The sequence below is a fragment of the Tyto alba genome, unplaced genomic scaffold, assembly GCF_018691265.1.
Source record: "Tyto alba isolate M040663 unplaced genomic scaffold, T.alba_DEE_v4.0 Super-Scaffold_40, whole genome shotgun sequence".
NCBI classification, from domain to species: domain Eukaryota; kingdom Metazoa; phylum Chordata; class Aves; order Strigiformes; family Tytonidae; genus Tyto; species Tyto alba.
In genome coordinates, this window is record NW_024881316.1 from 23,669,142 (window position 1) to 23,695,628 (window position 26,487).

Here is a 26,487-nt window from a genome sequence, read left to right on the forward strand (position 1 = left end):
GAAGATGATTCTGTTTCAGGAAGAATCTATTAAGTTTAAACACTCTGCAGAAGAATTTAGGAAAAAAGTTGAAAAATTGCTGGAATCCCATAGTATCACGGAAAAGGACATTTCTGGCATAAAACTAGAATGTGTTGCTCTTCAGCAGGAAAAGCATATGGCTGAGGAAAACATCATGCTGTACAAGATACAAATGGAAGATCTGCAAGAAAGGCTTAAAAAATGTCATGAGCAGCTACAACAAGGGAAGCAGGCTGAAATGGACTATCACCAGAAGTGCAGGAAACTTGAGGAAGAATTGGAAGTGCAGAAGCGTACAGTTGAGAGCTTGAAACAGAAAATGGATCTTCAGGTCAGGGAGAGTGAACACAGATTTCTTCTGTTTCAGAATGAAGTTCAGCAAAATAATAAACTCCAAGATTCTGACTTTAAACTGAGCTGTGAGAGAAGAGGGAATAATTTCAGTTACCTGAGTGACACCTCAGCTAGAGAATTTGAACAGCTTCCTCCACATGCAAAACTTAGCTCCCCTTTGTTAAGGCAAAAGCAGGAGAGATCAGGTTTTAAATGTGATCAAATAGAAGGAAATACATTGTACGTGAGTGCTGATGATACGATACCAGGAGAGGTGCAGTTCCAGATGTCAAGAATAAACCAGTCACTAGAAGAAGATTCAAGCCCACAGTCTTTTACAGAGTTTGTTTCTCAAACAAGTACGCAGTTCCAAATAACTTTTGATAAAGCAAGCCAGATCTCTGGAACATCTGAAAGGGACAAGTTGAGAAACAGGAACCTACACAGTTCCAGACAAACTATCAGACATGGAGAAGACACAAAACATGAATTAGGAGTGGTAAAACTGCATCCCTTGGAGGTACACACTACATTTTGTGAGGGTTTGCCTTCCTAGTGCTGGTTTTCACTATTCTATTTTTTTGTTTGTTTGTTTTTAGTTATATGTTATCGCTATTCTGTATTCTCTCTGATGATTCTTATGTTCTTACCTTGGTGAAGGGAACGCCTTCATTCTTACAAGACACAAAAAGCTTTTCATTAGACCTTTGTAGCAGGTTTTTTAATATCTAAGAAACATTATTTTAACAGTTTGTGTTGGAAATAGGAATTAACATACAATATTGTATCATTATTAGTCAAAATAAGCTTTGATTAATGGCACTAAGTTCATAGAGTAGCAACAGTTATTGTTGCTTAGTCTAGTCATATTTCTGTTGTTGAATAAATATTTGAAATGGCAAATGTACTTTAAAACTCTAGCTATCTATATTTCTCTGCTCTCCAATGCTAGTAGCAGTTCTCCTTTTTGACTTGCATTCAAGTTCTCCCTTTTGTTTCTCTGGTGATGGATTTAGGAGTGAATTATATTCAGCATAGTTCTGCAGATGTATTTCTCACCATGTCAAAAAATTCCTATTTACAGATAGTGAAGAACAAGCAGTATGACATGCATGTTGAAGTCACAACATTAAACCAAGGAAATGACAAGACTTTTGGTAATGAAGAGAGAATGTTTGAGGGATACAAAACATCCGAAAGGTTTAGGAAAGAAGACTTTGCAAAGATGAGCTCTTTCTTAGGGGAAGAGATTTTGAAAACTGTTGATGATGCTACTGAGTTGGAATATTTTACAGAGGAAGACGATTATATTAAATTTCAAGGTCTCCGACATGATGTAACTGCCAGACAGTTGACTGAAGTTAAACTTTTAGACAGACTCACGGTTGAGCAGCTTCGTTCAGGGCAGAAGACTATTGATGAGGTTCAGAAAAGTCTTGAAAAATTTTTAACTAAACCTACAGCTATTGCTGGGCTGTACCTTGAATCCAGCAAAGAGATACTCTCTTTTGCTTTAGCAGCAAAGAGAAGAATCATAGGAAAAGCATTGGCATTAGCATTTTTAGAGGCCCAAGCAGCTACTGGTTTCATCATTGATCCCACAACAGGTCAGAAATTCTCTGTTGATGATTCAGTTGTTAGAGGGCTTGCAGATAATGAATTCAAGAGTAGACTGCTTGAGGCAGAGAAAGCTGTTTTGGGCTATTGCTCTTCTGGGAAAGTGATCTCTGTCTATCAGGCTATGGAGGCTCGGCTCTTAGAAAGACAAAAAGGTAAAAATATCCTTGAGACTCAAATTGCAAGTGGAGGGGTCATTGATCCTGTAAGAAGTGTTCGTGTACCTCCAGAAACTGCCGTGCAGCTTGGCTTGATCAATAACACAATTTTAAAATTTTTGCATGAACCTTCTAGTAATGCAAAATGTTTTCACAATCCAAATAACAGGAAAGCTATGTACTACTGTGATTTGCTGAAAATGTGTGTGTTCAGTGTAAGCAGTAAATGCTTTCTGCTTCCAGTTGGTGAAAGGAAAATAAGCAGCCCATCAGCAGAGAAAAGTCATAAAATTTCTGTAGTAGATGTCAAAACAGGAGCTGAAATGACTTCGTATGAGGCTTATAAAAAAAATTGTGTTGATAAAGCTACATATCTTGAGCTTTCAAAACAGGAATTTGATTGGAAAGAGTCTACATGTTTTGAATCTGATGGGAATTCTTTTCTTTTACTCACAGATCTTAAAACTGGTGTACAGTTTAATATCGAGGAGGCCTTAAATCAGGGTAGAATTGGCAGAGAATTGGTCAATAAATATAAGGAGGGTTTAATCACAGCTAATGAGTTTGGTGATATTTTAGTCACCATTTCACAGCCAAATAAAGATTTAAAGAGTCCTGTTGCAGGGTTCTGGCTTTCTGAAACCAATGAAAGAATTCCAGTCTTAAAAGCCTCACGCAAAAACTTGGTAGATAGAGTTACTGCCCTCCGATGTCTTGAAGCTCAGGTTAGTACAGGAGGCATAATTGATCCATTTACTGGGAAAAGGTACAGTGTTTCAGAAGCTTTGCAGAGGGAATTAATTGATGATGGTTGTGCCAAACAAATCCAGCAGTGTGAACTGATCTTTACTGGGATCATTCACCCTGTAAGGAACACAGTTATGTCAGCAGTTGAAGCTATGCATTTAAATGCTGTAGACAAAGAAATGGGCATGCGCTGCCTGGAGTATCAGTACTTGACTGGTGGGTTGATAGATCCAAAGTCTCATTCCAGATTAACAATGGAAGATGCAATTAAGAATGGTATTATTGATGCTGCCACAGCTACAAAGATGAAAGATGAAAAATTGTATGTTAAATTTTTAACATGCCCCAAAACAAAGAAAAAGTTAACCTACAAAGAAGCTTTAGAGAGAGCTGTTTTTGACTGCCACACTGGGCTACGATTGTTAGAAGCAGCTCAGCCCATGAAAACAGGCATTTCCAGTCTTTACTATACTTCATAATGGAACAAATATGTTACTAATCATGTTGGGGCCTGCTTTAAAACTCATTAAAATCAAGGAAAAGATCTGTGATGACCTTTATGGAAAATCATATATCGTGTTTTCCAATATAATCATGAATTGCTGTAAAACTAATTAGTACAAACCACTAATTAGTATAAACCACTAAAATTGGAATTATATATTGCTTGTTATAAAGTTGAAATTCATAGATAAATTTAGGCAGATTCATAATTTCAAAATGCAGGCTATGTGTTCAGTCTTCACCTGAAGGCCTTGTCTGGTGTTATCTACATGTAGGTAGTGTAAATCAGAAGTTATACTGAGGTTGGTGGAGTTAACATTACTGCCAAATGGATCAGTTTAGGTGAGACAAGAATCAGATTCTTATATTAAAAATGGAAAGGGATGGCTCATTTTGCTAATGAGGACAGTGCAGTGTTTCATGTGACCTGATACTTAATTTAATATTACAAATCAGTTTGCAGATACAATTTATTTTACTAAAGTGGCAATAAAGTACACAAGGGTAAAATCTGCAGTCCAGTAAATGCTTATGCATAAGTAATTTCTCTCACACTGGTATTTCATTAATTTTAATGGGCTACATCATAAAGTTACACATTCTAATTTTTCTCTGGGTAACATTTTTTTTTAGAATTGTTTTCATGCTGCAATAGGCAAAAAAATTACAATTACATATCCAATTTTTAAAAATTCCATTGAAATAACATTACTTCATTTTTACTTGTGATACATGGGAGGGCTTAAGCGTGTTTTCTAAGTATTGATAAATTTGAAACTACTAACAGGTTGTGCTACTACAGAAAGAAGTATATTTCCCTGTGTAGAAAAAGATGAAATGTCTCAATATTTTACTTCTATTGTTCTTGTTTCTGTAGACATAAAAGCAATGTATTCTTCCTAATTGTAATTTAGTAGTCCATGTGCATAGATTGCAAAATGCTGATTTCCTATGCTGGCTGTACATATCCACACCTGAGGGTAATGCAAAGGCAGCAATTCAAAGATACTTTATATGCAAATGTTGTTTAGATTTTTTCTGCTGAGTAATGGCTGGGAAGCTATGCTTTTTCTTAATATCAGTCATTTTATAATGAGTGTATATGTGTATGAATAAGCACCATAATCATAATTAAAAATCATTTGAGGAAATGTTAATGTCTATATTTATGTGCCATATTTGTTCCTACATCAAAGTGTCATAGTAATGCATGTGGTGATAAATAAAAAGAAATCACTTTATGTTTATGTGCTAATATTGCCATTGTGGTAGAACTGTGTTTCTATGGATGTTAATGTTAAATATTCCAACAATTTACATTTACATGTTTTTTTACAATTTGTGGTGATCATCAGAAGTCAATGGAAGAAGAAAAGAAGGAACATGTTGAGAAAGCTGGGGATTTGCTGAAATGGGTGTCAAACCTCAGCAAGACACTCAGCAAAGAAGAAGGAGAAAAGGCTGAAAAGACAGATTTGCCTAAGCAGCAGGTATACAGATGTCTTTTGGCAAAATAGCACTTCCTCTCTTTAGCTTTCTGTGTTGATTAAAATGACAAAATATTCCACAAATACTTTTTTTTTTTTTTTTTTTTTTTTCTCCAAATCACCATCGACATTTTACTAAAGATGTAATTTCACATTTGGTTGTGAATGGAGGGTTAGGTAAATGAACATCAATGTTTAGGGACACAAACATGTTACTCGGGAAGAAGTGCAAGCTATGTTTTACAGGCTTGGTGTGTGATGTATTCTGACACTGCAAAATGCCAGTTTCAAGAAAGAAGACCCAGCAGACCATCACTCAGCCTGTGTAGAGGGACAGTGTGTCCTGGCAGGATGGCACTTTGTCGGTCTGCCCCCTTGTCCTGAAATAGTTCACTGAGCAGGTCTGGTAGCTTCTATCCTGGCACCAGGAAGGAAAGAATTGGCAGGAGGGGCCTGAGGGTCAGGTTTATTTTTATTTGTTTTTAAAAAGTTATTTTGAGGGGTCCTTGTATGGAGCAGTCAAAACTGCTGCCTTGGAGAATACAGCAGGTGTTGACTGAGCCCTCTTTATTATCACACTAGCCCACAGGCCACTGGAGTGGCCCATCTTTGCCGCCTTTGTATTTAACAGGTACATTGTTGTTGTGTACAGCTGTAACTTTGACCATAAATTTCCATCTGTGACGTTTCCTATCATTTCTAACAGCTCCCATGCTAGGCTTGTCCCACAAAATAGCTTGGTGACACCTAAAAAGATTTCGGTAGGTGAAGGTCTACCTGCACAGTGAGCAGCAGAGATGAAGCAGTATCTTTTCCACATCCCTCAGTACAGGGCTAGATGTGTGCTCATGCAAAGATGATTTTGGTCCTCTTGGCAGCCTGTTCCTGTGGTTTTATTTCGGTCGTGCATGCTAGGGCGTGTTAGAGCCTCTGAAGCAGCATGTGCATAAATCAAGCTTGCTCTTGAGCAGGGTGGCAGTCCTGCAGTCCCAATGGCCACTGGTCCCAGCGTGCTGCTTGTTCAAAGAGGACCAGGGCTAGTTCTGCTACTCAATTTGTTCATACATCTGTAGGAGGAAGTAAGCTTGTTTTGATTTGAGCATGCTGATTGGTAAATCACTAATAGTTAGGATCAGGATTTGCGAAAACATTCAACACTGGTCTTTTTCTGCCCTTGGTAATGACAGCAGCACGAACCTTTCTCAGCGTTGGGCCAGCGCTCAACTCCTTAGAGCGCCTCAGGTTACCATGGCAACTATGGCTGGCATCTTCCCCATCCAGCCTGAGCCCTCAGCAAGTAACCTGTGATTTAGCTGCTTTGGCCTCCTTCAGCCCGTGGGAGACGGGTGTTTGCAGAGGGTGTTTTCTTCCACTGTGAAATGGCCCAGGGGGGTGCATGGTTTCATGTCTCCACTGACTAGCACAGGTGCCTTGACAAGTTTGTAGAAACATGTAGACTAGTGATTTGATAGCTCATGTTCTCTGAAATACATTTCACACAGTGGTTTGGGGCTTGCTGTGGGGTGTAGCTGGTGCCAGCCGTGACAGGGCACACACAGCAGCCACAGCCGTGCCAGTTCCCTGAGCAAAGCGGAGCTCATGACCCCACCTGCTACCTCAGCCTCACCGCATCACCTTCTTGGGTAGTGCATACAGTGCTTGCTCTCTTGGTTTCTGTCCACACAGCACAAGTGGTGGGTTTGTGGCTCACTGGTGGTGACTGCAAAGGGAGACTCTGTTCAAGGCTGTGTTCAGGCCCTTTAAAGTGATGCACAAAGGGACACGATTGGTTGTGTCCGGAGCCGGGCGAATGCAGGGCCCAAGCACCTCGCTAGAGTTCTCTTAGCACTGACATTGAACATATCTTGGGCTTGCTAATGAAATCCTAGACTCCCCCTTGATACTTTGCCTTTATTTATCCAAAATGAGTGCTTTTCTCTGAAAAAAAAGACTGCAGGCAGTTTCTCAGAAAAGTTAAAAGATTAAATTCTTGCAAGTTCCTCTGCCAGAACAAGCGCTTTGGTGGGGATGATACAGAAATGATAGCATGGAGAATATTAATAAGTAATTAATTTTCTCCAAGTCTCTGATACTGCATTTGTCTCTGTCACTGAATTTCATGAAAGTGTAGCCTTCTAATATGTTTTTTTAAAAAGTTGTTCTCTATCATCTTGGTGAGCAACTTCTTGAACAGGACCATTTTATGCATATCTTTATAAAGCTGCTTTAAACTATGCCAATTATAATAAATAGTTTTAAATAATTGGTTAATTTTCAAACAAATAGCACTTTAAAATAAAATTTTATTTGTCTCACCTAGTAGTTTGCTGATACAAGCATATTATTTAACCAAAAGGTATAGCACAGTGACTTACCCATATAAAAATGATACAATTCCATAGTAAATAACATTGCTCTTAAGAATAGCTGGTCGTATATTATTGAGTTTAGTCCCAGATAGAAATAGTATGTTGTTTATTTGTCTTTCTTTTTATATATGTGCGTAGTTAAGTCTTGAACACAGGTTGTTTATTTTTCAGATTTCCCTGGATGAAATGTCAACCAAGAAAGAACAAATAGCTGAAGCTCTGCAGACTACTCAGTCATTTTTAGCTAAGCACAGTGACAAGTATGCAATTTTTTATTTTTGAAATAATATAAATTAATTGAATCAGTACATACTCTTTGCTTAAAAAGAAATCATATCCTCATCTTACAGTTCCAATTGCATTTCACATACAAACATATCAGTTTTTTTCTTTAATTTTATAATTTTGTCTTCCCATTTGGGGAAGCTTGATGCAATTTTGTTTATTTCAAGAATCTGGCTAGGTTTATATACTTCTGGTCACCTTAAAAAACCCATTAGATATTAATTTTTATTTGAACTCAAAATAGTTAAAAAATCAGTAGTAAATTAGCACCTGAACTATATGTTACAAGTTGGTTTAGTCTGTCTGAAATCAGACTGTTTAAGATGTTAAATTGCTGAGATATCTCATGACTCCTTGATAGCTATGTAACCTGTCTTGACTGGTAATCAATAGACAAAGGCACATGCAAATGTTAAATGATTTAGTGATATTCAACATAAATCCTAGATTAATGTAGCTTCTTTTCCTGAATGACTACAAGCAGATTGTGACTTTCTTGAACATCCTCATAATGAGGCTATATTTTTTTCAGACTACTTTTACCAATTTCCCTACCTTCTTTTCATAAAGATAAGAAGATCATTCCCTGCAGGTTACATATTACTCAGAGAGATCTCCTCTTTCCATTTTTCTTTTTTTTTTCTTAATAGAATGACAGATGAAGAGAGAAATGAAATGGAAAAGCAAGTCAGATCCCTCCAGGAGAGCTACAACTTGTTATCCAATGAAGCTTTGAAGCAGTTGCAGGAATCACAGTATCCGAGTGATGAAAAGATGGAAGAGAAGGTAACAAGATTAAAATTTACATTTCAGTCTGTTTTGAGATTTACTGCATGGTTTTGGAACCACACATGATCAGTAGAAGAAGCTGCAATTAACAGTGTGTAAAGGAACCTGAGATTTAATTGACTGGAGGTTTTGTGTACTTGCTATGGAATACTGTGTGTGACCTTACCTGTGCATATGAACATTCTATTCATCAGATTTTTTGTGTGAAGAGTCTTAATAATGTGTGCCTTGCATGAAGAAAGACAAACAAATCATTCATCTCTTAACTCTTCTCTTAAAAGCCATTCTTTTACTACTAGATAAGTCTGTGTTTCTGCTGCAAAAATGACACCATAAAATAACATGTTAATCTCTCCCATATATCACTCAGAGATGTCCTAGAACTGATTTACTTTCAGTTTTTCGTAAAATTTAACTGGATATGAAAATGGGAGCACATAATGTGATTAATTCTGAGACACTACAAATATATTTGTTAATGGATCTTAATCTTAAATATGGAATTCTCAAAAATTATGTTACAAATGAGTGTTCTCATATACACACAGAAGCAGCGTCTGTATAATTAGTTCAAATAATGTTGTCAAACTGACTTCATGCTTTCCATGCAAACTAAATGCAATATTTGGTGCTAAAGTATCTGATTCCATATTGTTGAGTGTATATACAGAAGTGCTGTATGCTGTAAACATGAATAGCATGGTTGTTTTGAATCACATACTGTTTCTGAATATTCTAACCTTTCACAGACATTTAGAGCATGAAAATTTGCCTTTCAGGTATATGTTCTATTTGCTCACTCTGCAATCATTTCTTCTATGGTCTCTCACTAACCCTATTTATGTATGCAAAGCATAGGTTTTCAATTCACAGATGCATGTTGATTTTAAATCTTTTATCACATCGCGTGCTGTTGAATGACTGACATAGATCACTTGCGCATTTGAGCTGCTAACATTCACAGCATTCCTTCAGGCCTGGTAAGTACATGTTTTTATGCTTATCATGCATTCAAAATAAAAAAAAAAAATACAGTCTGAAAATAGTGATAGCTTTTCTTTTATATTCCTTTTTAGGTGAATAAAGTCATTGCTGGTGTCATTGACCAAACGACTGGAGAAGTCCTTTCAGTCTTTCAGTCTATTTTAAAGGGTTTTATTGACTATGATACTGGAATTAGATTGCTCGAGAATCAGCTGATCCTTTCTGGAATAGTTTCTCCAGAATTAGGAGTGTGTTATGATTTGGAAGAAGCTAAAGCTCATGCCTTAATTGATGAGCAGACTCTGTTGCAGTTGCAGGAATTAAGTAATGCAAAGAAGCTTATTTCAGAATCATCATTATCAAATCTCCCAGTTGTATCAGCTTTAGAACAAGGTTTATTATCAGAACATTTGGCTGTTAAAATTCTTGAGAATCAGCTTTCAAGTGGACACTTGATTTTGCCATCTACTGGAGAAAACCTCACTTTGCAGAATGCTTTCCAGAGAAATCTTATTTCTCCCACATTATATACAAAGCTTCTGGAAAGACAAGACACATGTAAAGATCTCATAGACCCCAACTGTGCTGAGAAGATTTCCCTTGAACAGATGGTTCATAGAAGCATAATACATGAAGAAACAGGCTTAAGACTCCTACCCATAAAACCGCAAGAAAAAGGTAGAATCATGTTCAAATGTGGAAGGAAGATAACTGTTCTGAGAGCAGCACATGAAGGACTCATTGATCGGGAAACAATGTTCAGGCTACTGGGTGCTCAGTTAATGTCTGGAGGTATAATTGACCCTGATTCAGGGAAGCGATTGACTGTGGAAGAGGCCATGAGACAAGGGAAGATAGATCAGGACACTGCTTGTGGGATCCTCACACATCAGGTTCAGACTGGTGGAATCCTTTGTCCAAATTCAGGGCAACACTTGACTGTTGATGAAGCTGTTCAATGCAACTTAATATCATCTACCAGTGCACTGCTAGTATTAGAAGCACAAAGAGGCTTTGTTGGACTAATTTGGCCTCACACAGGCGAAATATTCCCCATATCAACTGCTTTGCATCAAGAGATGATAACAAATGAGCTGGCATTCAAAATACTAAACAATAGACAGAAAATAGCTGCGCTTTACATTCCAGAAACTTGTGAAATAGTCAATCTAGATAAAGCCGCGCAATCAGGGATAATAGACATCAATACTGTATCCGTTTTGACCAATATGACTTTACCAGATAAAATGCCCCATGTAGAAGAATTGGAGACCTCTTGTAAAAATGCTGCAAAATGGTTATCAACATATGAATTCTTGCCATCTATATTTCATGACGGTGAGGAGGAACATGAAGCTTCTGGCACAGAAGACCCTGTATGTCATACTTTAGATCAAGCTAAGAAATTATTCATATCTTATCTGATGATAAATAGTTATATGGATGCAAACACTGGAGGAAGACTTTTATTATATGATGGACAACTGCAAGAAGCCATCAATATGTTGCTGGAAGGTGATGGTGCTGTGTACAATGCCAATGTGTCAGAAAAGGAATTTAATAACAAATACATAGGCCTGAAAGGAATTAACCTAAAGTCAGCTGGCAGCGTTCACTCTAATAATGTCACAGGCAGAGTTCAGGGTGATCTTTCAGATAGTGAGAATACTTCTAATAACAGGAAGTTAAATCAGCTTGAAGACTTTGAGAATTACATATCTTTACAGGGAGATCTCCATGTGTGTAGATCAGATGTCTGCAGTGCTCTTGGTACCGAGCAATCAGAATATACACAGCAGATGTTGTTAACTAACCCTACAGAACTTAGAAATGTAGTAAGTAGCACTCAAAATTCCATGAACAGAAATGCACTCAGAGGTCTTCTGGAGGTTTCTGAGTGGACAGAACTATGTAAGCATAACAGTCAGAAGGCAAATTCGAGAAATGTTGAAGGATATCTTCCAAATGACTCAAATTCAAATCTTATTTCAGAAACAGAGAAAAAAGAGATTTATATGACAGACAGTCTGGGTAATGAAAACAAGAATGATAAAGCCTTTCAAAATTCCTTGAGTGTAAATGATTTGTCAGATAATGAAACCTGGAGAGAGCTGGAAAGGTGCACAAAATACGGGCCTTGCATATTGCAAGCTGACAATAGCAGAATGGTATTGGATAACAGCAAGAAAGATGAATTTCAGAGAAGTCTTTGTTCATCCAGCAGTGCAGATACTGAATATAGACTTCCAAAAGAATTGGTTAGTCAATGTGGCGACACACTACGGTTTGAAGGTAGTGAGTATAGTGAGCAACCTCTACAGGACTACACTGATGTACTTAACAGGCCATCCCTAGAGAACTATCTTTATGTACATGGCAGGACATCATTGGAGGATTGTACTGATTTGCAGAATAAACTGTGTCTAGAAGACAGTGGAGACATGCACTGCAGGCCTGCATTGGATGACGATACTGTTATACGTGATGGACTACCTGTGGGGGACAGTAACACCACAGCACAAAGGCTAACAGTAGAAGAAAGCAATCTTACATTCCACAAGTTACTGCCGTGTGACAGTAGTTCTGACTCATCAGTAGGAGGAAGTAATGGCATTCCACAGTTTGAAAGTGACTGCTGCCAGCATGAATGTAGTGAGGTAGCCTCCGAAGATCACAGCTCTCAGTTTGATGATGATGATGATGATGCCTATGAAACTCCTCAGGTTGATGATGATGACAGTGATGTCTATGATACTCCACAAATTGATGATGGTGATTCCTATGACAGTCCTCAAGGTGAAGATGGTTTTGATACCTTGCAGTTGGGGGATGATGATATGCAAGAGCCAAAATTGTCCAGAACATCAGTTCCATTAGGTTTTCTAGAGGAGAGAGGTGGTCTAATAACCCTGAGAGAAGAAACCAGCTCTTTTCAGGAACTTAAAACTAATGCTGGAGTTGTAAATGTCAATCTGACAAGGCTATCTGAGAGCGTAAATATAGTTTCTGCAAGTGCTGAAACTATGGGAAGAATCCCTGTGGAGGAAACGGAAAGAACAGGGAGCTTTGGTGAGAAGGAGCAAAAATTACCAGTTAATCTAGGGAGTGAAGGAAGAAAGGAGGGAGGCCTTAGTCCTTTACAGAAGATTTATGAAGCAGAAGTACGAGACAGAAATGAAGAAGATGAAATGAAAGCAGAAAGTGACTCCTATGAGGATGAATCTGAAAATACACAAGAGGAGGAAGAATATGAGGAAGATTATGATAGTTATGATGACTCTGACACTGATTCTGACAGTGATGAAGAAATGGATGTTTTTTATTCACATCATCAGTGTATAAACAAAGGTGACCAGCTGTTAATTTCCTTAGGAGACATAGAAAATAGCAATGAAAATAGTCAGAATATTGATGACTGTTGCTATTCTTTAGGCCACAAGACAGGATATGCTTTGCAATTCCAGTCTAACCATGAAAGTGGAAAACTGTTCTCAGGAAAATGTGAATCTGCATCAGATATTTCTGAGGAAAGCTGTGCTGGTCTTACATGTACAAGTGAAGGAGACAGACAGCAGGAAACAGACGATGAATATGGGACTTGTGTCAAAAGTAAACACACATCACAAGATACTACTGAGCCTATTCAGCCTGAAAATACCTTTGACACTGAATGGACATCCTGTAAGAGTGAAGAAAATAATAGAATAGAGCTTAAGGTTCCAGGCTCTCAGCTTCTTGTTGATACTGTGACATCTGATGCTAGTTTAACAGCCTTCCTAATTACAAAGCAAGCTAATGGTGGTGATGAAACTACTCAGACACGTTCACTTCTCTCAGAATGCTTTATTGATAGCATGAATAAAAGCAATAGTACCATGCCAATGTTACATTCAAATCAGGGGCAAAGACATAGAGAAGCAGGATATGCAGAGGAAAAATTATTGAATGATACGGCTGGTATGGAACAACTAAAGGAAAGTTCATCCCAAGTGGACAATAAATTCCTTATGGTTATGCCTTATGTGAGTGATAGTGGTAGTTCACTTAGTGACCAAGTACATCCAGTCAGCAGTTGGAAGCATGGTCAAATAAGAGGAGGTTTTGAAATTCTTACAGAAAATAAAAATAGAGTAAATATTATGGAGGAATGTGATATCATGGGACTAAGCAAAACTCCCATTCAGATGGAAAGCCTTGGGGAAATATTTGATGCATCAGTAATTAAAGCTGATAGAGAAACTCTTGTTTCGAATAAAGAAAAAGTAAATGTTGACCAAGCTTTGATTGACATTGGAGGTGGTGCGAACTCAGGTGAATTTAAGAGAGATTTTAACATTTCTGCTTCTTTAAAACAACATACAACAGACCTAGAAGGCAGCAGCCATTCAGAATTAGATACAACTGAATCCTCTTGCTTTGAGGACAGGGAAAAAGGGAAAAAGGATATACAGAATGAAAAGGATTTTCTGCTAAATACGGAAGAAATGCATTCAAGTGAATTTAACGTTTATTCTTTTCCCCCAGCTGATACAGTGAAACCAAAGGAAATTGGCATAACTAAAGAAACAGGGAGAGTTATCTGTCAAAATACTGATAACGGTCTTAAAGACTTTTCAGAAAACAAGAGCAGCAATAATAGCAAGTTTTCCCGAATAAAAGCAGATGCTTTAGGAAGTATTGAGGATGCCAAAGAATCGGGGGATGGTAGTGAAGTACTACCTTCTGAGAGTCATGTCCATACAACTGATGTTTCTTCTGCAATTCTGAGCAGCATAGGGGCTGACTTGAATTATGGTGCCCAGAAAGAACATGAGATGCTGAAAAACAGAAAGGGAGAAAATTTCATGGCCAGTGAGACTTCTTCCCTTGGAAATGGTTACAAAAAACAAATGTCCATGGAGTCATTGCAAAAGGAAATGGGACCCTGCAAAGATTTTCAAGTAAAGGAAGGTATTTCACAATCACCAGAACTGTCTGACACACTGATGGAAGACTTAAAGAATATATTACAAAAGAAATTGAAAATGGGACATGTTTACTGCAAGCAAGAGGGTGAACCCCTAAGTTACTCTGATACCAAAATTTTAATACAAAATTTACTTACAATGGTTAGAAGCACCCAGCTTGGGAGTGACACATCTAGTGGGTCAAATTTCAAGCAAATAAGCAATGCTGTTAGAACTGCATTAATGGCTACCACATCGTGTACAGAGCCAAAGGACAGTAATGCTTTTTCAGTGCTTTGGCCTGATTGCAGAAGTCCTGATCTTCTTCGTGATATTCTGAAGCAGGAATCCTGCAAGCCAAAGATGGCTGAGCCAGATGAAAGGAAGAGTGAATCAGACGTGAAAGTTCCTGTTCCAAAACTTACTACTTCTGAACTTCTGGAGATTTTTCAAATCTCACCTGGAGATGAAAGTACAAGCAAATTAGAGGAGCTGATAAGTGGTTTGTTTATGAGCTCACAGGTTGGTGGTATCACCACAGAACATGAGGGTAAAGGCAAAGCAGATGGGCTTTGTACTCTTTTCTCAACAGCACAATCAGAGTTTGGATCGGAAATTGCTAAAGAGAAAACACTGGCAGACAAAGCAGTTATTGCTTGGAAAAGTGACCAGGAGCATGGGAAGACAGCCAGCCTGTCCAGAGGCTTTACTGAGCCTGTTTTCAAAACAAAAGATGCAATCCTGGAAGACACCTCCAGTAGCAGGGTAAGTAACAGCAGCTGGTACGTGCTACATATCCTGTTTTAAAGGAATTTCATGAATCCTTCCAAGTGCTGGAGAGAATAATTAAACTGGAAAAACGGTTGAAAAATTGAGTGATAAATTTAAAATAAATTATAATTAAACCAAGGACTTCTATTGCTTATTTTCAAATCTGTCAGTTTGGAAAACGTTTTCCTATTGTTAAAAATAATTTTCAGGTTGATGAAGTACAGCAATGTTTAAAGTTAACAGAGAAGATGCGAGAACATTTGTCAGTGCTTCAAGATATGAAAAGCCACCTAGATAACCAGCAGCCTATTAGTAACAACCTGGAAATACTAAAAGATGAACTGGAACAATTAGAGGTAAGTAAAATTTCTTTATGCTTGTACTTCAGTAATGGGTGCTAGAAAAGCCCTTAGATAAAAAAAAAAGAGAGAGATTTCAAATTAAAATAATTCAGATTTAAATGTCTTTCTTGCTTAGTAACTTAATGCATTTTTTTATATATTCTCTTTGTAGTCATTTGAATCAGGACTGGCTACCTTTGCAATTATCCTTAAAAAGGACATGAAGTTGACAGAAGAATTTTTAAAGTTTTGTAACAAGGATATTCCTGAAGAGAAACTTAAGGAGCTAAAGATAAGCTATGACTGTTTGCAGCAAGCATTTTTGGTGGTCTGTGATACATCTTCAAAAAGAGCAAAACAGATAGTCTGTGCTGTTGACTTGGAAATGGTATGTTTTTATCAGTGTATGTTTTTACCTTGGTTATCTTCAAGGTAGTTTGACTAAAAAGAAGGAATTTGGTTCTCCTGTATTTTGTTTTATCTTAATGTAAAAATACATGTATGATTCTATTGAATATGATAGCAAATGTGACTAGACTCCAGGGTCATAAATAAATATACAACTTTCAACCACATCCTGAGCTGCTCAAGAGAAGGGTGGTCAGCAGGTCAAGGAAGGTGATTCTCCCCCTCTACTCTAGTCTGGTGAGACCCCCCCTGCAGTGCTGTGTCCAGCTCTGAGGCCCCCAGCATAAGAAGGACATGGACTTGCTCAAGCAGGTCCAGAGGAGGCCACAAAGATGATTGTGGGGCTGGAGCATCTCCCTTCTGAGGACAGGCTGAGAGAGTTGGGCTTGTTCAGCCTGGAGAAGAGAAGGCTCTGGGGACCTTATAGTGGCCTCCCAGTGCTTAAAGGGGGCCTACAGGAAAGATGGGGAGGGACTCTTTATCAGGGAATTTAGTGATAGGACATGGGGTAATGGTTTTAAACTGAAAGAGGGTAGATTTAGATTAGATAGAAGGAGGAAATCCTTTACTGTGTGGGTGGTGAGGCACTGGATCAGGTTGCCCAGAGAAGCTGTGGCTGCCCCCTCCCTGGAAGGGTTCAAGGCCAGGTTGGACGGGGCTTGGAGCAACCTGGTCTTGTGGAAGGTGTCCCTGCCCATGGCAGGGGGGTTGGAACTAGATGATCTTTAAAGTCCCTTCCAACCCAAACCATTCTATGATTCCCTTTCTAGTCTAAGCTTGCAGTATTACACCAGCAACTTTTAAGCAAACTGCAGAGATTTTCAGACTGGATCACAGAAAACAGTAAAATCATGAATGACTTCACAGTGAATACTAATGATATAGAAGAGATGAAGAAAAGTTTACAGCTATTTAAAGTAAGTATTCTTTATGGCAGGTGTTGGTGTTTCTGACAAATGTTGCTACTTATTATGAATTATTATCTAGGTTTTGTATACCTGCTCATTAACCTCTGTTGCTTAAACAGGTGGCTAGAACTAATTGCTCTAAGACGACAATTACTTGATAACCCAGTAATAAAATATTGTTGATTTGCTTTTTCTCTTGAAAATATTTTTTATAGAATTTGTGTAACTGAAAAAGCTATTGCTTCTGCTAACATTTGTGGCAAAAAATCTGACCCTTTTTTAAAATCTAATTTATAATACAGATATTTCAGTGATTAAAATTGGATATTTAGGCATAAGGTCCAGAACCTTTACTGAAGTTTGATTACCTTCCAAATCAATTATATATGAGAGAAGGAGATGGGGAATGATAAAAAGCCTCTTCATTACACACTCTGTGAAATGAGTCACAAAAACAAATTGGATCAAGTTTTTAGTGAAGTTCATACACCTCTGTATGTATGAATGATAAAATGACATTATTTTATTGTGTCTTCCACTATGTATGGTAATGTCATAGGAGCTGTACAGTGAATAACTATAGGCAGAATTTGCCACACTGCTGGAAACAGGTCTTCTCACTAGAGTTAAGGATAGGAATGCTTTCAAGGAAATATTTTAACATATCTGGGCCTTCAGATTTAGAACCTAGGAATGTTAAACCTAACCTGCCATAAATCTTCCAGAGTTGAAGGGCAGCCAGCTTTCAGATCCATGAGAGAGCAAAGAAATAGAGATGTCCAAGGTCGTCATATTTATTACTTGGACATGGACTGTCCCAGAGGCAAACCATGCACAAATTCAAATGCCGTATCTGAATGTGTCAGAATGATTCTGACACAGAGTTTTGGTTTACTGCAGCTAAACTGTCTGCCAAAATAATTTTGGAACAGGGGCTAGGAAAAGAAGGTAGTGACACTTGTGTTTTATTTGTGCTCAGTTTGTCTTCATTGATGGTTATTTCCTTCTCTTCTTTTGTAGAACAGTGCTGCAGAGCTTGGCTGTAAAAAAATGCAACTGGAGTCCACTGCGTTTGATATTCAGTTCTTCATTTCTGAACATGCTCAAGATCTTTCTCCTAATCAGAGCAAACAGCTGCTGAGGCTCTTAAATATCACCCAGAAATCTTTTCAGGAAGTACAGGAAGCAATAAGATCTCAAGTGGAAAGTTTAGAGACTCAGTTACAGGCAGCGCAAGAGCTGGGTGATCAGAAGGTTTGCCTTTCTGTGTAAATGTGTGCTGAGTGTTTCTGTCAATGGATGAGGAATTTTAATACTGGCATGCAGTATTGAGTGTATTCCTGTCTTCTCAGCTTTTACTACAGATATATTAATAATTCTACAAAGATGATCAAGTATGGTGAATTCACATTTTTTGTCTTTCCTTGGTAGAGTTACAGAAACAGCGTATTACGGACAGACACAGTTTTGGGCATTAGGAACTGTGCAGCCTGAGGTGACCAGGTCTGCTCTTTCTAATAGTGAGAGAAATTTACTTTGAGGTTTCTCACAGGTGTTGTTTGTTTAGTAGCTGTATCAGTAATTAAATAAAGCAGTGAGCTCTTCTGGCTGCAGCTGTATTGATCAGTGAATTTACTGTTGCACCATTGCTCATCACTTCTGTCCTGCTGAAGATTTTCTTTAATTTGCCAGGTCATCTGCTTATGTGATCTTTTTTCTAGGCCTTTATAGTCAAAGAACCAGATTTGTTTAAAACCTTCCTACCGTGGCTTGTTTTGACTGAGACAGGTTAGAGGGACAAACATATGAGTAAATCAGCTTAGATATTTGCAGCTCTGGGCATGGGCACTGGGAAAGCTGTGAAGTCAAGTTGGGACAGTTGCCTCTTCAGCCTGCATGGCTGCAATAGTCAAGCATAAGCAGCCTTTGTAGAGTGAAAGGAGGCTAGTAAAATGCTGCAGTGTAACTGCATCTCCTCTCATAGAAGTGCTGTTAAGACTGGAATCACCACCTCAGCCCCCAGTTTATGCATAATGAAAGGTGTTTTAGCATTCTGAAGACTTAGTATTTTGCCATTCTAAGAACATTTGTTTTCACCATACTTTGTGAGAGAAACATAAAACTGAATAAAGGAAAGGCACAAATAACTTTTCTAGGACTTAGTAACAATAATGAGCTTGCATGTTTTGTTCTTTTCTACTGCTTTAAAAGTCAACATTTTCTATTCATGTAACATTATGTATACCAACAAGAGCTAACTCACAATCACAACTAACCTCTGTTTTGATATCCTTTTTTCAGAATTAATAGTGTTTATCACAGGTTTCAAGCAGTTAAGAGACTGGATTTTCACTCCTGTCGTTTGGAGATTTCATCTTCCACATCTGTGCATGGCCAGAGTTCTATTCAGCAATTGCATCAAACATGGTCTCTTTTACTTACAACATATTTGAGGTTTATCCATAACTTCTCTATGTTCATTTTACTCTTTGTACCACTGCTATCATGTTTACAGCATACTTTAAAAATGATTGCTTTGCAATATTGATGTCCAACAGTAATTCCTATTAGAGTGTTAGTTTCTGAAGTGAGGATGTTTTTGTTTTATTGTTCAATTGTACTTGGCTCTAATATAGGATGTGGCGGAACGGCAGCAAGAATACAAAGAGAAACTGCAGGAAATATGTGATTTGCTTACACAGACTGAAAATCGACTCATCGGACAGCAAGAGTCTCTTGTTATTGGAGACAGCAAGGCGGAGCTAGAACAATACCAGACCAAACAAGAGGTAGGCACAATTCTAGTCAGATAAGTTAAAGAAGACTGAGTGCAGAGGAGAGTGACTAGACTCTTTTGTTGAATAAGACTTGTCATGTGAGAGGAGAGCAAATAGATTTGTTTAACCTACCAAAAGTAAAGGCTTAATGGTGTGCATTTAAACTGCTGCCCATGAGTACACTCCAGTATGTTCCAGTTGGAGAAAAGACACTTTCAAACTAGGAGACACTAGAATAGGGAGAAGGTACTGGATGTTTCAAGAAGTGCTCTTGGAGTAGGCATGAATTTTGTTATATATTACCTCAAGATTGTTCCTGTAGGATGTGATAAAATCATGCTTGTTTATTATGCTAAAATAATGTTACCAGCTTTTTAACCAATATCAGGGAGTGCTTATTTCTGTTCACAGTATTTTGAAGAACTTTGCTGCAAGGCTTTCTCTTGCCTGAGGCTTTTCGCTGCCACATTCTTGTTTTGGCTTGAATTCTGTTTTTTCTAGTGTTATTTGCATTCTCCTTGGTGTCCTCGTATAACAGAGCCCTTTCAGTTTGCTTGATTTCCTATTGAGACCTTGCTTTTCAGCTGTACCCTGTTGTCTATAAGCTTCTACTCTGTCCTGACTTATACTAATTGAGTTTATGATAGTTAAAGGACTGAAGGACTCTTCCTTCTCCATCCACTAGTAGTAGTTTACTATACCATACAGATCCAGATCAGATTTACTAATCTGTAAAGGCAGAAATTTCCTTATGCATCTGGCCTTGTATTACTTACCTTCACAGTAACACATCTAGTTTGTCAAAGTTCTCCTTGTAGTCCGTGGAAAGATACAGACATCCCTAGGGTATCTCTTAATATTGCTTACCCGTCTTAAGAATTTATGGCCTAAATGTGGTACCCATGGGAACGAAGAACTGATACAGCATATACTTCATTTTTTTTCCATCAACTGTTTGTGACTGTCTTGCAGATTAGTTGTTATTTGCTGACTGACCTCTTGTAGACACCATTGTAGAAGGGTAGAAGGGTATCTCAGGAGGGGAATAGGAGCTAAAAAAAAGGTCTTCTATAGATCAAGTCAGAGCTTTCATCTTCAGTGAGCTGTTTGAAAGGGAGCACAGAAGTCTTTGTCAGAGAAGAATCGTCTTGATATAGTAACCCCAGGAAAATCTTTCTAACGTACTTGCTGAAGTGTTAAAACGAGCTGCAGTTTTAGCTGCCAAACTACATTCTATAATTGCTGCAAAATCTGTAGTCTAGAAGGGGAATCAAATCTTATATCTTGCAGCTTCAAGAGTGTTACATTGCATATAAAGAAAACAAAATTAATTATTTCAGTAACTGGGTGAATGTATTTAACAGCATAATTATTGTTATAATCAAAGCTCCCCTCAGATAACTGGAAGGCTGATTTTTTTACCTGACTCTATCATAGAACTAGACAAACTGCTTTGGATAAACTAAAACTAAAAATCTGTCCTCTATGAAATTTAGTGGACTTAAACTTTCTTCAGAGATTGAAATATTACGATTAATTACAATTAAAGTAATATATTATTATGGCATTTCTGGCCTGAACAAAACCACTAAATATGGGAAAACTTCCACCTGGGAAAGATGACTACAAGTTTCTGACTTTTATTCAGTCCCCTTATTTTGTGCAGCTTTCTGTTAGGATTGTAATGGACCGCAATTTGTCAGGAGATCCACCTTACTCACTACAGTGTAGCAGATTTACTTTTATCTCTTGATACCTAAAAAGTAACATATGTTTTCTCCTGTGTTCATGGAAATACAATATTTGAGCTGCTAAACAAAGGGAAAAAGTGGCCTCAAACTAAATAGGAGTGTTAAGCCAACAGACTTGCAGTTAAAAAAAAAAAAGACAGATTAAACTGCGGTAACATTGCCAGATGTTAAATTGAGGTTAGTTTTTTAATCATCCTATTTGAAATTTAGTAAGGTACCATGTGCTCTCCCAAGTTAGAAAAGACAAGTATGGTGCTTACCCTAGAACAGAGATAGTTCCAGTAAAGTTAATTGGAAAGATCTGGTGAATAATTTACTTACTCCTTTTTGCTTTCTTTTTTTTTTCTCAAAAGGAGATACAAAAAGACATGAGAATGAGTGCCCAGACACTGGCAGAGATTGTGAAAAATACTGAAACCTTCTTGAAAGAGAATGGAAAAAAGTTATCACAGGAAGACAAGACTATTCTTGAGCAGAAATTGAATGAAGCTAAGACAAAGTGTTTGCTCCTTAGCCAGAAGGCAGAAGAGTCCAGAAAAGAACTGGATAAAGCTATGACAACAGCAATTAAACAGGAAACAGAAAAGGTTTTTAGCCAACCATTTCATATCTTTGTTCAAACTTTTTATGTGTCTTACAGGATTAGTCTTGCGTCTTATTATTGATACACTGTGGAGAGATTAAAATCATATTTCATTTTGGTGACTAATAAACTGGTTTATTTTCTTTATAAAATAAACAGCAACATACATGTCAATCAAAAATTTGGTTTAATGTTAATGTATTTTAAATGGTCTGTTTGCATATGATATTTTGTAGTGCATAAAGAAGATTTCTAAACTGAAACTGTGAAATTTCAATGCAGGTTGCAGCCATAGAACAGCTGGAAGAAAGTAAAAACACAATAGAAAATCTCTTGGACTGGTTATCAAATGTGGATAAAGAAGCAGAGCATGGCAGGAAATTTAAGCAGGCGATAGAACAGAATGGAACACACTATGAAGAGGGAGATGTGAAGGCTTTGGAAGGAGAGGAGGATGATATCAATGGTAATCTGCTGGAAACTCAGCAAGACATTGAAACTCAGGTGGATGGACTAGTAAAAAGCACAGAAGATAATCTGAACCAGCAGTATCAGAAAGTCAAGGTACTGTTAGAGGTGTTTATTCAACATTTAGGTGCTAAGTGTGTCAGTCCTCATTCAACATGAGTGAAATCAATCTCATCCTTTCTGTCATAGACTTTGGAAAGGGCACTAGGAAGTTAATGATATACAGTGGTAGGAATTTCTGTACTTAGAAGTGTTGCAAATTTGTCACTTTTTCACTGTTACTATGGTTCTTTCCTACAAAATAAGAAAAAGGACATATTCTAGAAGGTAGATGTTAAGAATCCTGATGGTGAGTCTATTGTTAATTTTTATAGTGAGAAATTAATGCAGGTAAATAAAATGCAAAATGCAGCAACATAAATTAATATTCTTTATGTGACTTTCTCAAAAATCTTTGTAATAGCCAAATGACTCAACCCCCTGAAATTCCCTGTGAACACTGTTTACCAATAGCTGCAAATAATAGTTTGTTGAAAATACAGTCTTCATTCCCTGTAACTTTAAAACATGGTCAAAGCACTATTTGAAGGTTTCAGAAGGATGAGTTACATAAAACCACAGCACAGCATTTTAAAAATAGATTTTCCAGGTAAGATAATTGGAAGCATTTGAAATAATAGGAGGTCAGTTTTATAGCTTTTGTTGACTTATAGTTGAGCAACAAAGAAATTTTAGGTGTGGTTTGATAGACATGTTAATGAAAATGATTATGCTGATAGATGATACTATTTTGGATTTCTTTTCTTATTAAAAAAAAAAAAAAAACAAACCAAACCAAAAAAAAAAACCTACGAAAATAAGATCATTTGGTTTTGTGTACATAATGTTTTTACTTCTACTTTTTTGAGAGTTCTTTTCTGCATCTAATGCCTACAGGATAATTGTCCACATACTCATGGAAGAAAAGCATACCAGTCTATTTTACATAGGAGTAGAAGACCTTCAAGAATGAAGATTTTTTTGAAAGAATATATTTGAAATATATTTTTTATTTGGCATACAGTTCTAGTTCCTATGACTTAAATATTTTTTACAAGATTTAAACAATTTACTTGCATAGAATGTGTGTTTATTTCTAATGTCAAAATGACCTGTTTTATGACCAGGTATATTTGATAAGAATCATTGCTTTCAGAATTGAAAAAGGAAATTTAAAAAAATCTTATACTAATGTTTGTTCACTCAATATGAGAACGAAGTATCTGTATTCTTTTTAATGATTGCTTTTACTCCTTTTGGTCTGTTTTTCTGAAATGGTAGCTACAATATATGTAACAGGAAATGCAACAGTTTTGATGTGGAAAGTTGCTTACCTTTGAATGCTTTATTTGATAAATCCTATTTTGAGACAGGGAATTAGGATATTTTTGATTACACCAAGCACACTACCATAAATGTTAAGTAATAAGAAAATAATTTTTATTAGGAAAAAAAAATTAAGAGATTAATAATGTCTAGTTTTACTATACAAATTTGTCTTCTAGAAGTACAGGAGAAAGTGTTTGTGTGATATATATAACCTAGTACTTCTGAGTTCCAGTGATATTTGAAGACTCGCATTTGGTCGTGGCCTGTATATCTGGCTAAAATTACCATTGGATGTTTCATAAAATTTTGAAACTGCAGAGAAATATAATGACCAGGAGTCAGACCTTCCCTTAAATTGCTCACAAAATGTTTTTTAATAAATAATATGAAAATTAGAAAAGCTTTTTGACGGACTTTGTTTTACTCATAATTTCTAAGGAGCCATCTGAGAAGGTGCTGATCATAATATATTATTTTTTTTCTTGTAGGCTCAACATGAGAAGATTATTTCACAACAACAGGCTGTCATCATAGCAACTCAATCTGCTCAGGCTCTGCTTGAGAAACAAGGGCACTACCTTTCCTCTGAAGAAAAAGACAAGATGCAAAGGAACATGAAAGAGCTGAAAGCTCAGTATGAGACTGCTTTAGCTGAATCAGAACGGAAAATGAAGTTGACTCATTCTCTAAGAGAAGAACTTGAGAAATTCGATGCAGACTATGGTGAATTTGAAACCTGGCTGCAGCAGGCAGAACAAGAACTTGACAATTTGGAGGCAGGTGCTTCTGCCTTCACTGGTATTATGGTCAAACTGAAAAGGCAAAAGAGTTTTTCAGAAGATGTTATATCTCACAAAGGTGATTTACGATATATTACAATTTCTGGACAAAGAGTTTTAGATGCTGCAAGGTCATGCAGCAAAAGAGATGGTGTGAAGGTTGACAAAGATGGTATCGATACTTCGGCTACATATGCTGAAGTGCAAAATAAACTGGATAGTGCTTCAGATCGTTTCAAATCTCTCTATACTAAGGTAAGTTTTATTTATACTGAGTGAGCAAGACTACTATAATTGATTTGGCAGTTTGCGTGAAAAGGGGTTAGCTGATGAAACAAGTAATGTGGAAGTTGTAAACAATTTGTTTCTTAGATAACAGAACAAGATGCTTTTCTAGAAGGTCTGCTTTAGTCAACTGCCAGACTATTTAAGGTCTGAATGGATATAAAGTTTTCTACCTCGTGTCACAAAGGAGAAATAAGACCAGATTTCTTCCTTGTTCTTTCCAGATTTAAACAAGCTCTTTGAGTTTGTGACAGTACAGGATGTCTGAGTAACCCCATTTTGGGGTGGAAAGAAATTGTAATATTTCTTTATGTTGCTTGCAGTATTTCCCACAACTGCTTATTTACTTGGCTTCTTACTAATGAAATGAGTACAGAAAGAGAGATAGTATGCCAAGATGAACAATCAAAATTTCAATTTGCTTTGTATCCTGAAATAGTTTGGCTGAACGTAAACTTTGTCGTCAGCACTAGGCATGCAAGAACGTAGTGCTTTGAGGATAGCAATTCTCCACTACTCTGCCAAACAAACATTTTATCTTTAGCAATCTGAGATTAGTTTCTGACTAATGGTAAACTAGCAGTGCAAAATCTTCCGTGATCTTTAGAGAGGGAAGATAATCCAGCTCTCTGTGCCAGGTTCACGTATGGATTCTATCTGGTAGAACTAGACAAACGTCACCAACAGCTCTCACATGCCAACTTTCCAGCTGTTTTAAAAAAAACAACAAAGTGTTGTTCAGTATTGATAATATTCTGGAATTGCTAACTTTTGAGATAATTATTAATTGAATTATATAAGAGACAGTTCTGTCAGTATTCTTTGTCTACCCCATTTCATAATTTTCTAAGATCATAGGTTCAGATTCCTTAGTAAAGCTTCAGTGTCCACTGATACAGTGTTGGTCTGAAGTGGTTGCCATCTTTGTCAGGGAATTTTAATCTCTTTAATGTTTTCTTGCTCAGAAATGTAAATTCTGTAGACATGGATTTGAATGCTTTATTACAAAAACAATGTAAACCCTGCTCTCTCAGTTTGTGAAGAAGGCTCTGCGTTTACAGAAGCACATTTTCATTTTCCCACTTAACTTATAGGAACAATGAAGTTAAAAGCTTGTATTAACACATTAGATTTCCTCCAGCTGATTTATTTGATTAGTTTGAGTGTGAATGTAAAGATTTCATTGCAAAATTTTCAGAGTTCATTTTAATACACATAAAAATCCTATGCCAGTAGCCTGATTTGTGGTCTCAGACTTGTCAACTTGCCATATTCTGTCTTTTCCATATATGCAATTAGCACAGATGTAATAGACATGCTTTAAATACTTGACCATAAATATGCAGAGCAAAGCAGACTTTTTAAATTAAATTGAGTCTTGAAGGACAGACTTAAAAAGTGAGATCTTCCACAGTTTGTGAGACCTTCCAAGTTGTAGTAAATTTTTTGCCTTTTGTAAAAGCTTCTTGCTTTTAATAAATATTTATACGGATTTTATTTTTTTTATATATCTATATATATACCTTCACACACATGCATATGACTTTATAGGCTTATATATTGAAAGAATCTTAAAGTCAGTTCTTAGTTAACTGATTATGTAAATGAGTGCATTCTGTGTGTGCCCACCAGATGGAGACCAAGTACCATATGTAAATATTAAAATACAATGTATGGAAGGTTCAGAATATAAATATTTAAAGTAACTGTTTATAAATATTATGACTTGATAAAATCAGGTTTGCTTGTGAAACCATCTCCAAAAAGTCTGAAAGAGTTCCACTGACCCTTTTATGTGATGATTTGCT

The 26,487-nt window shown here is 37.0% G+C and overlaps 2 protein-coding genes across 2 annotated transcripts in view; both read left to right on the plus strand.

Moving 5' to 3' along the window:
* The window catches only part of DST (dystonin), a 308,093-nt gene that overhangs the window by 184,294 nt on the left and 97,312 nt on the right, over nucleotides 1–26,487 (plus strand). Inside the window, 7 exon segments of the mRNA XM_042803120.1 lie at nucleotides 4,736–4,870; nucleotides 7,408–7,496; nucleotides 8,172–8,307; nucleotides 19,305–19,457; nucleotides 21,550–21,783; nucleotides 22,062–22,343; nucleotides 24,104–24,649. Of these exon segments, the coding sequence (XP_042659054.1) occupies nucleotides 4,736–4,870; nucleotides 7,408–7,496; nucleotides 8,172–8,307; nucleotides 19,305–19,457; nucleotides 21,550–21,783; nucleotides 22,062–22,343; nucleotides 24,104–24,649 (1,575 nt within the window).
* LOC122154497 (plectin-like) lies at nucleotides 1,316–4,635 on the plus strand. Its single transcript, XM_042803121.1, has one exon. The coding sequence runs from the start codon at nucleotides 1,361–1,363 to the stop codon at nucleotides 3,353–3,355; it is 1,995 nt and encodes a 664-aa protein (XP_042659055.1). The 5' UTR covers nucleotides 1,316–1,360; the 3' UTR covers nucleotides 3,356–4,635.

Coding starts and splice junctions, on each gene's coding strand:
- LOC122154497 (XM_042803121.1), top strand. CDS start 1,361: ATGGATTTAGGAGTGAATTATATTCAGCATAGTTCTGCAGATGTATTT.